Genomic DNA, 14,237 nt, shown 5'->3' on the forward strand with positions numbered 1-14,237 from the left:
TACTGACAGCGTCATTAAATGTCCCACAAACAAACCTGCAATTTGTTTGCAGCAATACATTTCATGCAGACCCAATATTTTATCGAAAAATACATTAATTTCGAGAAGTTACATAGTTCGTTCGCGAAATGGCGCTAAACGTAACACTGACATAATTTCACTTTTTCCAGACACACCTCACACGCTGTAGTTGCGCGCACACTTTCATTACGTCACGTGGTATTGAGCAGTAGTGTGCCTGGCTGCCTAGTTGTCGGGGTCAGATCGAGGGACAGAGAGAAGCAGAGTGGGGAAGAGTGAGATGGAATGTAGTTTTGATAGAGGGAGTACCGGTTCGAATAAGCCAGTATCGAACCGGCTTTCGTGGTGTGCGTTTCGGAGCTTATACCCGTTAGAAAATCAGGATTTCCCTTAAACCGGCTTCAAGTATTTAATATTGAACTTTGTTGAATATTTAGTTGTCTGAAAGCAATAGTGTTGTAAGGTAAACGTTTAATACTCATAAGGTGGGGTTCAGCCTACCTTATGTCAGAATGACTGGTGGCTAGACACTCTCGGCATTGTCATTTGACAGCACCGAAGAGCTATGGAGACAACAGAAGAGAGTGACGGGCGAAGTGTTGATCAGGGTGGAGGAAAACCAGGAACACCGCAGCAGAGGACTCGTCCCACCACATTATCGGAAGGTGCCTCGGGACCCAAGAGACTGAAAGACAGAGTCACCTTCTACGAACAGGTTTGGTCCGGTACGAAATCACCGTCTACCGAAACGGTTACGGAAAAAGGGAGAATCGACGTCGACGACAGCTCCCTGTTCGTCGACGCCTCCGAGATCGAGCGTCGTTTGCTGGAAGAGCAACTTCGCCGGCGATCTGAGAGTCCTGTCAAGAGAGAGCGTGTGAAGCTGAGGTCCACGCGTACCGGCGGAGATGGCGGTCCTCGTCTCAGGTCCGCGTCCACAGACAGCAGCAGCAACAACAGCGAATCTTTCGAAGAAACATTTGAACGTGTCGTCGAAGAAGGAGATCTTCTGGGCGGAGGTGCAAAGGTTGTCAAATTCGAAAGAATCACAGTGCACAAATCTGTCCGGGAAATTACCACTGTACTACCAGCCACACCTGGCTCAGGGGCTCCATCTTCAGAATCCACGATGAGCCGAACACCATCAGAGGAACGTATCCTCCAAGATGATTCTGCTTATCACACAGTCAGTCATAGTCAGCCTAGTGCCAATGGCTATCATACAAGTGTGTCAAAGTCTTCATCAGTAACGTCCTTGGCTGGGAGATTTCCGTCTGAAGAATGTCTGAGGAGGTCTCCAACTAGGGAGGGGTTTCAGCAAGCCGGCGCCTCTGAGGGGGAGGGTGGAAGTCGCCCCGGATCTACAAGCAGCATCGAATGGTATTCTGAGTATCGAACCCAGTCCTTCCATAATATGGCTGCAAAACTGGAATATGTCAGAAGTCGCTCTGAGTATGATTCCCATATCGCCGAAATCAAAGGTACATGTCGCTTCATTTGTGTCGGAAATGTGCATGCTCCTGGTTTATTCTTATCAACCTCTGTACGCTTCTAAAGCAATCAATGACGCGGTTATAATTGCAGTTAATTACTAGTATGAGCAGTGGAGGGGCTTTAAGCTTTTAAATTCTACCTCACTGCTTTCTGAATGGTTAATATCATCTACATGTACCACCTGCATCATCTTTCTGTAACTCTGCATTTCGCCCAAACATAATTTCTTCAATTGTATGAACCAGTTATCTTTGTAATGGAGACGCGTTGTGTTATCCTTGAGGTAGGAATTTATTTTTTAATATTATTTAGATACGAGAAGCTGAGAATAGGGAAAACTGGCGAACTCTTTTGGGCAGAATAATGGACCTGTCGTCAGACAGAACACTAAATAAATAAATAAAAAAATATATTATTTAGATGAGCTTTGGTCTGATAGTGATTTTTGACCTGAGATATATTTCAAACGCCTTACGACTTTTTGAACAACCTCAGAAATAACTTATTGTAAATTTCAATTCATAGTACAGTAAAAAAATAGCTTATGTAAAATATGGAAACAGATCTTACGTAGCATTTTAAAAATATTAGCTCCTGGAAATTTGGATGTCTGAAAAGTCTGTTATAATTTGTTGTAAGCTATTATTTTGGTGTAACGTAGCATTCATTTCGCCAATATTAAGAACTTTGCTGATCTTGGATTTAATTTTTGTGGGAAAGAAACAAACTTAATGGAGTAGAGTTCTCAAGATGCTGAAGTATCATCAGCTGATCAAATTTCCCTCTTTTATGGAATACGAAATGTCATTACTCTGTTAACCACTGGCTAACAGAATCAACAGTTACTCTGATCGATAAATAAATTACTCGTGTGCTGGCGATGTACATTTGATCCTTATGCTACCAACTCATATTAAGTAATCAAAATTCTGCAAAAAATAACAATTTTTCAAGGTATTTTCTCCCATAATGTATTATTGAAATGTAACCGAGAAAGGAAACGAGCAAATGTAAAGTGTAAAAAAAAAATTCTCAGTGCCTTTGTTTTGGAGATGAATTATCACAACTGGAGTGGTGATAAATGGTTGCTGAAAGTGAATGGCGAAGAAGCGTGTGAACCTCTACCATTGTCACATGGTTGACGAGCGCTTGTGAGCGAAGCCGGCCCGTCGTTTGACGACGATATGGGCCAAGGACGTCCAGTCACTCGAACAATAGGTTGGAACGGCGCGGTGATATTTCACAATCACCAAGAACTGCAGCTCATGGGATGGACTGCCCAGCACTGTGGACCCTACTGTTCAGCATTCGAATAACATTTGTGGAAGGATAATATTAAAACGGATCCAAAGAAAGCTGTAAATTGAATTGAACTCTCCCAAGATAGGTTCTCATACGCTACTTTTGTGACGCCAGTGAGGTGAATCTCCTGGTACTATAATAGAGTTTAGTAGAATCTATTTATTTACGTGTGAATGAAGAAACGAACGTTGAAATGAGTGGAAAAATTTGCAGATTGCTGTCTTCTGGGTTACGCCCTGATGGTGGAGGCACCATGTACCTCTGGAACGTCGGTAAAACTTCTACCAGGCTACACGCCACCAACAACCCAGAAGACAGCCATCTTAGTGTTCACAGCCGTGGAAATGTCAGGATCTCACAGCTGTTTGCACCTGTGATCCACCATTCGCTAGTTTGTGCCTCGCCATAGGAAAAATACTTAATAAACGATATTATGATAAATTGTGCAGAAAGAAATTAGAAATGCCACTTGAAAAGCGAGATTGTGGTTTGTAAGAGAAACCCATTGCAAAGCGCAATGTTTCTTTTCCACGAGTTGTTCATAAATAAACACGGTGCAATATTAATTCGGTCTTAAAGCAGGCATTGATACTTTATTACCTAGTTTATGTATAATGGGAAGTTTGAACTGCAGAGAAATGACGTGTAATTATTCAAATCAGAAATCGGCCAAGGCGTATCGCAGGTTTCAGATTGAGATCAAGCATTTCTCCTTTTTTAATATCGCCTTGTACACGTTACCTGAGAATATTTTATAGAATAAATTACAAGAAAATAGACGTCCACAGTTAAATATAGTTTTTAATTGTCTGCTGTTGTCTTTAAAGGAAGCGACTTCTTTTGCAAATGAGTTAATTATTCAACACAAACCCTGAAACTTTCGTGGAATGTAGTAATTGTGAAATACACTTTATGTCTCTTGTGTAAGTGATGATGTCAGAGCAAGGAATGAAGAAGGTATTGAAATAATTCCACGAAACCTGGGATAAAAGTAAAACCACGTATTGTGTTAAGTTGTTTCCAATTAGGGGCCCTCGCTTCTGTCCGACCCGTGAATAGGCATAATTGTTTTTGACACATTTGAAATTTGATGATATTTAATCTAACAGCATAAAATACTGGGTGCAATGCTGATTCTAATCAGCACAGAGATGCGGTTACATTTGGGCGCATGAACACCAGTAAGTGTAAGAATTTAGTCTTCTGTAAACCAGCCATTTTGTTGACAGACCCTTCTGAATACATATAAGGAGGGCAAAGTCGATATCCTTGACGAGAGGACACAACGTATGTTTTATTTACTGGTGACCAGATTTTTGTTACTCTGTATTTTAGAATTGATGGAGTCTGCTGACATCGAACCGAGGATATTTTGAATATTTAATTAGTCTGGTAACCGGGCAGAATCTTCTTACCGGCCACGTGTGGCCATTTTACATCGCTGTCTCAACTCTCAGTATAAAATAATGTGACGAGTAAAACTTTTAAGCATAACGGTTAGTGTATCTTAACTCAGAAGGATATCCATTAGAGAAATATAAATCTTGTTGTCATACTTGTTACGAGTGTTATGACAATTTGAAGGCCAGTTTGTTGATTCTTGAATATTTGTCTAGCACTTTCGTGTTCAGATAAATACCTTGGAAAGCCGTCGGAACTTCGGTCAAGGAATATGACCTGGTTAGACACTTTAATTTCCAAGTCGACAGACATCACGCAACTTATAAATACTAATCGAAGCTTGTTGACGGGTTCCTGTATTAAAACATGTTTTTGTGAGCTGTTATGTACACTTCGCACATAATAGGGCGTACATACCTTTTTCGTGATACTGGATGTGAAAAGGAAACGATGTTTTCAGGATGGTTGCCGTACGGTTAACCCGTCTCATTTAAAATAATTATATTTAATATATTTATCGAAACTGAGGTGGTTTAGTGTCTACTTTATAGGCTGGAAGACCGAGTTTGATTCCTGGCAAGGGCAGGAATCTTTCTCGTTACTTGGAAGTTCGGTCCAGACCGGCTCCGGGGCTAAAGCGGTCGGAGCGTGAAGCTATAGTGGTTAGGAATGCGATGCTATTTTATCCGCTCCACCATACGTCTTCATGGTGTGGTTTAAATTAACCACAGAAGGAACTTTACCTTTTACCTTTGCCCGTCGTTGTGATGAAACAGATCTTCATATTCAGCCAGGTAAATGTATGTTCAGCAGACACAGGAATTTTTCATTATAAATGTTGCAGTATTAGCTTTAATAAACAACGTGTTCTTTGTGGTTTCGCGTAACTAATACATAATTGACCTTGATGGATATTCATTGAAGATATCCTGCAAATCTTATCACAGTGAGTTGACATAAACAATTATTCTTTGTGTATTGTTAAGTCTACTCAAGTAAAATTTGTAGGTCTTACGGAAACCCGTAACGCCATGCACAATTTTTTTGGGGTAAACTGTTTTTGGGAAAGCTGACGAAGTTCGATTTGAGCTTTTTTTTTTAAACTGGGTTTGTATTAGATCGAAACGGACCAAAATTAAATTAACATTTTGTCGAAATTCGTTAAGTGAATTATTTGGATACAGATGAATGTGATACCTTTTCAAATATTGAAATTGGTGTATCATGCTTATATTTTGAGTAGTCTAAATTGCCAGAGTGTTTATTCAAACATGGATGACCGACACCACGTAAAGAGTGTTGAGACATGTTTTAGGTCTGGTTAATTCATTCTTGAAGCATACGTACGTTTCTCGAATTAACTTGGATACCATTCACTGTGAGTTACCATAGCAGCAAGTAGCTTTATTGATGTCTTGTGTGAGAATTGAGTGGGAGTTCCGAAGCAAGGAGCGATAAGCTTGTCGCAGTGCCTGGGTTAACCCCGATCTTTGCCATATTCCACTCTGTGGATCGATAAGAAGCAAGCTTAGCCTTATAATAAATTATATACAGTTCTGGAGTCCGTCTTCATAGTTTCATGCTGAATGTATCAGATGCCCTTTGCAGTGTTCAGAAAACACGCTAAGTAAGGAGCGTAGTCTAGAAATAAAAACTCTGTGCGCTTAAGTTCATTTCTTGTGACCACACATTAGGACAAAAACGAAATATGTACCAAGTCCTTTGCAAATCATAACAAGGTACTGTGTTGACCGTTGTATTACGCGTCTTTTCAAAATCATTAATCATCAATCATCCTGTCATTCGACGACATGTAGTCTGAATATCTGACAACATCGTTGAATAAACCACAGACACTAACTATTATTGCTTAATCGTCACTTGTTGCAGCTGTGTTTTTCTTAAAGGCTTGAATTAAATTGTCGCTTGACCTTGGTTAAGGAATTGTCCATCACACAAGGAACTAGGAGCTGTTTCTGTAGGGGGCTGAAACCCACAAAACCAGTGATCGGTCGCTCTAAGTCCGCAGTGCCTTAGCCACGTGGCTGCTGAGACAAAATATGACTAATTTTATTTACTTATACAGCGTAATTTTTTTTTAAATTCCACGAAATTGATTCACTTACACACAACTGTGTTCGACAGTGATTATAGATTTATTGTGCGATGGATGTCGTCTCTGAACTACGTATCATGAACGTTGAGGAAACTATAATTTTATACCTCCCTGCTCAAGGGGAAACTCTCTTCTGTGCTAGACGGGCAGACAGCCACACGCGTTTATCTGTCGATATTGACTTATACAAATGTTATTACGTGTTAATAAATTCAGATGCCGCGACGCTCAGCGAAAACTCTTTTGCTGTGAATGAACTGGAGTAGTGAGTGTGAGGAAAACACACGACCTTGGTTATCCATGGCTACACTGACTACACTGTATACTTAAGATGCTTGGCTCTCGACGTTTTAAAAAATTATTTGTGAATATTCCATATTTTTGAAAATTTCTGTACGGCCGTGTAAGACTGACGGTTTAGATACCGATGCGAAATTTTGTAAGCTGTCAGTGTAGCCAAAATAGAAGGAAATTAAAAAAAATCCACTTTAAGATATTAATTTGATACAGGACCGTGAAGGTCTGAAGATGACCTTGAGTGATTCAAACATCTTTCATTCTACTTTGTTAATATTAAAAATATTTTATGTCTGACGGGATCTTTGTTTCTTTGTATATACTGATTCAGTTATGTACACGTATACCGCAATAAGCCTTGTTTAAAGCTGCCATTGAATATTGTTAATTTAAATAATTCCTTGTAAGTGGAGACTTGATTTAAACGTTCTGTTGCAATACAACGTTATCTTTGTTTGCTACTGGTAGAGGCTATCATGTGATAAACACGTTTCTCCATGAACTAGACCTTTAATGCAATTGACATTACTTGCACCTCGTCTGATTTAATTCCCAATGAAATTTAACTTATCAAGTGTTGGTACAAAAAGAGTAAAAATGTACAAACCACTGTTGTACTTTGGGTTACAGACCACTTCTTCCAAACTGTGTATTCATCACCATGTAAGGAGCTTGCTTTACCTGTTATGCAAAAGAATGGTTCATATATCTGAAGAACATGCTGTTATATGGCGAAGTTCAGTGGTCACCAACATTTGGGGGGGGGGGGGTGACTGGTGACTAGAGGAAGCTTATTAAGTGTATCGATCACCACATAATCGGCTGAAAAATGTGCTAATTAAAATAACCGGCTTACGACTAACTTTGCATTTTGTGCTTTCATATTAAGAGATTTTCCAAAACATTATTTTAGTACGCTATCTTATACATATACATAGAGAATATTAAGTATTCTTCTTGTAAAATGTCATAATTTTTTACACACGAACTTAACTACTCACTTGTAAGCACGCCGTGAGGGGAAATCCGTATTACAAAACGACAAATCAGCAAATCAGCTTGTAGTTACAACGTGGTTTTGCAACTTTCGAAACGGGCTTCAGATACGTAAGGCTCCGGAGGATAATACAGTATTTAGAATTCCTCGGCACTGAAAAGAGATTCTGTTCATGGAACAAAAATTCAATCATCAGCGATTAGCAAAGAAATGGCTAACTTATGAATATTTTAAACTTCTCGCCGAAACTAAGTAACGCTTCGAAGTTCGAGGGCACTGTGGTACCCGCTATCACAAGGCTGGCAACCCTTGGTCTAGGAAATACCTCTGTCTGTGCTACTGGAAATCCCCGAAATTAGTCTAAACTGGAAACTCATATCGCTGTCAGGAGATTCTGAAATTTCCTATGTCGGACAGGTTAGGTTACGTTACGATAGGAGTTTCTGGTTTTTCTTAGGGCAGAGTAGTTTAGACGTACTTCTGGTAACGTACACAAGTTAGATAATAAATAATCACGTGCTGTGCTTGTACTTAATAGAAATTATAACTTGTGTTAACTGAAAGCCGCCAGAATATAATTACGTATGAGATATTTATTTATTTAAATCTTGTCAGTCTAATCACAATAAAATTCCTATTAAATATTACTATAATTAACATTTAAATATTTAAAATATATTAAATGATGTTCTCTATCGAAATGTTCGATTTATATTATATTATATATTATTATATTATATTTATATTATTATATTTCAAACACGACAGTACTTCCAGATGGACGTAACTCCTCCACAACTTCATTTCTGGATGATACAAAAACAACAACAAAACGTTCACCCACACAAAATCATGTTAAGCACGACGTACATACAGAACAACTTCGAATACGATATTAAAAATACAATAAAATCTGAAAGAAAACATCATTTGAAATCTGATAAACATCTGACTAACAGTTGCATTTAAGAAATTATATTTAAGTTTATATAATTTTATACACCTGAAGATAGTTCTTTTAGAACTGAAACATGTCGTGTAAAAAGTGATAATCTAATATAAATCGAACATTTCGATAGAGAGCATCATTTTAATATATTTTAAATATTTAAATGTTAATTATAGTAATATTTTAATATTTAATAGGAATTTTATTGTGATTAGACTGACAAGATTTAAACAAATATATATTTATCACAATATGACGCAACTTTATCATCTCATCGTATGAGATATTGTAATTCTAGCGAATCCACTTCAATTGATGACTTTGGTACACAGAATAACAGGAGAAGACACAAGGAAAGAATGGAAGCTAGGAGTAAACATGTTCCTTATTAGAGGCAAATCATCTGAGATTATAGCAGTTTGCCATGACTTTTGACACTTGGAAGACGAAGTACAACTGTTTTGTTTGTATTTTATGTACTTACACGAAACAAAATTATCCTTTTGCCCTATCCTTGTCCATTTGTTTACCGTTTCTTTAACATTGCAATTGAACCGAAAGTTATGCATCTCTCACTTGTTTTTTTTTTAAATATATTTCTGATAATGTTTTGTTTTTACCGGCTAGACGATCGGTTTGATTCCTCGCAGACGATGTTTTTTTTCTGTTCTGTGGCATTTTTTGGCCCCAGAGAGCAGACACCTTATCGCCATATCTGTAGAAGGAGTACGAGACAAGAACTCCGGTCCACGATGTGTCGTGTGCCCTCAGTCTTCTGGTGTCTACACTGTGGAACTGATTAGGTACAGTTGTACTTTATCACCAGACGTAGTGACAAGGAACAAATTGCTCACTAAAAGAGACCCTGATAATGGATAATATTCAATGAATATACGTTAAAATATACAAATGTTTGCCCATAGTGATGGTAGGATACATAAAATTGGAACTCTACAGAAAGTCGCCTGTAGTCTTGTGATTTCTGGTGACGTGTAATCTTGTATGTTGTTACCAACGCTTCGGAGGAACGTAATGCCTCCATCTTCAGGACCGGACCTTAAACCTTATGTCGCCTAGAAGTGTTTTTGAAACATTGTTTCATGTTAGCACAGAGAACTGTTACGCTCATAACCACAATTTGAAGTAACAGTATTTTCAACAGCACAAAAATGATAATCGACTTTTTAAAGACAACCGTTTTATATCAGTTTATTAATTAAAATATATTTAACAGAGACAGACGCCTGTATAGTAAGTTTATTTTTCGAAATGAAAATTAAACACCGCTCTATTGTTTAAGAAAAACGTTCCTAAAAACGCGAGTTTTTTTTTTTGCGGGAATAACAGATATAAAATAACAGTAATTAAGCCAGTCTATTTGGGGCGTGCTATTTTTAATTTACGACTATATAATTATAGATTCCCTTTCGCATGTTATGCGTGCGCTTAAGAGCACATCAACTTTAATGGATGCTGACACGAGATCGCTATTCGCTTGTTTAACCACGTTGCATTTCTGTTATTCCAGGGCTTACCGCTGTCTTGCCTTGACCTCCCCTGAACTACCCAACCCAATCCGTCGTGTATGCTACTATCTTTTCCAATTACATTGAACTAATAATATTATTGGGCACGCATTCTTACGCGGCAACTTTCCCATTTCATAATATAACACTTTGCTATTCGTCTGTATTTATCTTAACGATGAACATAACTATCTAAACATCTAGCGGAAGGTTCGCTAACTTTCATGACCGGAAGTAAGTTTATTGCGTAATATGTAGCCAGTTAAGAGGCCAGAGTTGCCAAATATCTGCATACCCTTAATTCTGTAACGTCTTTGATCGGTTTGACAAATGAATGTTAAGTATAATGATTCCAGGGGAACGTCTCGCAGTTCCATTTTGCATTATATTCCCCTACATTGTCGCAGAATATTCAATTGAATAAAGTAATACTGTACTAGTTACGAAAGATAATTAGTGAAACTGTGTCCTTTGTTAATGCTGCCTCAAGGTAAAATTACAGGCTAATTACAATTTTAACTAACTGTAGATTTTGTATATCAAATCTAAAACTTCCTGACAATGGTGAAGAATCAATTGAATAAAAATTTCCTTGGATATTATCCATCGTCTAGTAAATATAAAACGTAAAAAACGACGTTTCGGAGATGGGACTCTATCTCCGGAGATAGGGATTAGCTCTATCTAGTGGGCCCAACTGTGTAGGAACCTGAAGACGGAGATAGAGTCCCATCTCCGAAACGGCGTTTTTTTTACGTTTTTTACGTTTTATATTTACTAGACGATGGATAATATCCAAGGAAATTTTTATTCAATTGTAGATTTTGTATTTATGCGAAGCGTTGTAATTCTCTTCGAGATTGTTCTGTCTCCTAGCGTATTTTTTGATTGAGTATTTGCCAAGCGATGAAGCATTTATGAACTTCAATCTTTGATACAGAAGCTCGTCTAGAAATAGTTAAAAACTCAGTTATTGCGTCAAAGAAATCAATGCGTCTCAGTTAAAAAAATTGACAGTGGAACCGCTGTTCCTTAGTTAACGTTGAATAACGTATAACTGTAGAAGTATATTTGTACTGAAATAAAATTTTATTTACATATTAATGTATACCTTTACATCTTATCTATACGTGACATCCGCCGACAGCTTATCTATGTGTTGTGTCATGTACTCAACACTCTAGAACGTTTTTTGTTACCAAATAAATGGCCATAACTCCTAAACCGTACGAGTTATCTGAAATCTGTTTGCAAATTTGAAAAGCTCGTGTTTATTTACGTATTTTACTCGTTATATGTCCTGATCTAACTCTTAGGCTTTACACGTGGCAAGCGGTTGAAGTTAAGGAACGAGGGTATAGTTATTACATGTTTTTGGGTAATTATTTAAAAAAATGTGTAAAATATACATTATAGAATATAGTAAACATCATGTACAAAAAGCCCTTTATTTACTCTTTAATTTACATAAGGTTTATATTCTCTATCTTACATAGGTCTCGAGTTATTGGCGTTTGAGGAAGTTACACACCAGCGTTACCTTACATCTTACAGTTTCCGTCGAGTGTAACCGTGATTTTATAAACGTTATTCAACGTTAAAAATCAATTTGTTGACGCTGCTTAAGGAAACAATCTCTGTTTGTACTGAGAATCATATGAAACCCAAATCCATCATGTGGGTAAAGCCCATACTTACTTATTGTTAAAGCAGCTGGTACGTATAGTTACCACTGGGTTTCAAATGGTTAAATTCTGAAATGAACGAAACGGTTTCGATTGTAACCGTTTCATCTTTCGTAAGTCAATTACGAATAGACAGACCAGTGCGTATGGCGCGTAGTGACTCAGCGATGCTATTTATAACTTTCATTTGTCATTATAAAAGTTTTTACGAACCACCCCACTTCCTTCCCTCGCGATGTTTTGAAAGCCCTTCGTTGGTAGTAGCTTTGTGTCTTTTGCTTTAGACTTCGCATATGGATGGAACGTTCAGAAGTTATTTACAGTGGCGTTCTCGTCTTTTATAAAAAGACGAGTCTCGTGTTCCGCTCTCTTCAAGAGAAGGGAGGACTGTACCATCTGTAATTTGAAATTGTCTGTCAACTCAAGAGAGGCCCAAGTGATGTATATGTAAGGACATGGGGCACATTGTGTATTGAGCTTTGTAAGTGAACGGAAATAGCGACCTTGATGAACTCTCACAATGTCAAGCTAAGGCGCAAACCTGCTTCGACCACTTTAATACTGGGGTCATGGGTTTGATTCCCACCTGTGGCCCAAATGTATTGTCAGAATGTTTTTGTCATGTAGATGTCTCGAGAATGGCCGCTCCCTCGTTCACTCAGTCTTGCCAAATGTGGAAAAGGATTAATAGTTTTAGGAGTTAATTCTGAATTGCAACACCAGAGGGCGTAATCCTTAAAAGCTGGAGAAGACTTTTGTTCTGTCTCCAGGTAAATGCTCCCGACAGTCTATTCATGCCTCGGAGAAACTTAGGTTAGGTTAGGTCATGTTAGATCAGATCTTATCTTCAGAGTTTTAATATGAAAGAGTCACTCCATTTTGTAGTTTTCACTGATTTGAACACTTCTTTAAAGACCATTCCCGAATTATAAGCGTGCACCAAAAAGGAGCTGAAGTTTATGATGCTTAAGCCGGGTTGTGTTTGTCATGTTGAAAAGTGTTTGTCTTTTGGGGTCCTGCTCTATACACCTGTCTTGCTCTCAATCAGGTGGACCGCTCACGAGTGCGTGTACGTACCCCGACACGAAATGACAACAAAGACTTGATTTCCTGAGCAAAGAAATAGGGAAACAAAACCATCCCAGTCATTTTAAACGTACGAGTAAAATAAAGTATAATATTAATATTGATCTTAAGAAGCGCTGCCGAGGAATGGGGAGAATTTTGAACCTGGTGAACTCGTATAGCATTTTTAAGAATGATTCTGCCCCATGGAACTAGTGTTCACGCTCCAGCCTTGCATTCCGATTGCTGCTACTTGTTTGTGATCACCCAGTAGCTAAATAGGAGGAATTTCAGGATATCTGTAAGGGTTACTGTGTTACTTTAAATTTCTTGTTCTTGCTTCTGAATACAGTGATTTGTTTGTCTTATTTCGAGAATCATTGTTTGGTTTACGCGAAGATTCTTGATGGAAACTTCACAGTCTAATTATAAGACATTGCATACACATTCAAAAGCAGGTGGACCCAGCAAGAACGCGTCTGACCTGCGAGGTACACAATTTGAATTGAAAGTATAACCGGTTGTCCAATTCTTCCAGACAAACTCGTGATTAGAAGGCGTACCTTGAAACTGTATATTGCCTCTCGTTTCTCCTACCTTTTTGTCTCTTCGTACATAATAAACCTCTCGACGAGAAACATTATGTGATTCCACAAAGCAAGTGATATTGTACGTATTTCACAGAAGGGTACTTAAGTTTCAGACGAAGTAGAATTCTACGAGTATCTTTTCATCACAGCCCAACGCTTTTTAAATGTTTCAGTTGAAAAGAACTGATTTTACCAAGTAAGTGGAATATGCTCAGAAAGAAAAGTAAAAAAAGTGGGTGGTTATATAATTTTCTGGAAAAAAGTTGAATTATTGTCTTTTAACTGTTCTAAGAACCTGTTTTATTCCGACAATATATACAAATTGAAAATATGCTTTTAGGAAAACAAGTTTTTATTTACGAACATGTGGCTGTTACATAATGTTTTTTCTTATGATATTTAATAACTTATTAATATGTGTAAAATAATTCTTGTTTTTATTTACAGACGAACAAGAACGAGTGCAGAAGAAAACGTTTGTCAACTGGATCAATTCTTATCTATCAAAGGTAAGAGTCCTGCCAAACAAATTGTCCTCTTAAAATGTATGGCATGACTATGGAGGGTAGTGACTTTCGATCCTGAATATTGGGTTTGCCATGCGCCACCTTACCTTGGAGTAAATATGTTTTGAGGTCTGATTAGCAGTTTGCTGCAAAGTGTGTATGTAAATATACCGACAGATGATTATCAGTCCTCTATTGCCTGGATGTTTAGTTCCACGCTCCAGGAATTTAACTGCTGTTTCATATTCTTTGTAACTCGGCTAGACTTGATATAAGTTGTGCTGCATG

At 37.9% G+C, this 14,237-nt stretch overlaps 1 protein-coding gene across 1 annotated transcript in view; it reads left to right on the plus strand.

The window, feature by feature from the left end:
- The first annotated feature begins 371 nt into the window (after positions 1–371).
- Positions 372–14,237, plus strand: part of Msp300 (Muscle-specific protein 300 kDa) — a 134,845-nt gene continuing 120,979 nt past the window's right edge. Inside the window, exons 1-2 of the mRNA XM_087347119.1 lie at positions 372–1,502; positions 13,891–13,952. Coding sequence (XP_087203245.1) covers positions 587–1,502; positions 13,891–13,952 — 978 coding nt within the window. The 5' untranslated portion in view covers positions 372–586. The remainder of the gene's footprint in view (positions 1,503–13,890; positions 13,953–14,237) is intronic.

This window comes from Zootermopsis nevadensis, unplaced genomic scaffold, assembly GCF_977971745.1.
Source record: "Zootermopsis nevadensis isolate Lab colony 2312 unplaced genomic scaffold, Znev_1.0 Znev_ptg000011l, whole genome shotgun sequence".
Classification (NCBI taxonomy): Eukaryota; Metazoa; Arthropoda; class Insecta; order Blattodea; family Termopsidae; genus Zootermopsis; species Zootermopsis nevadensis.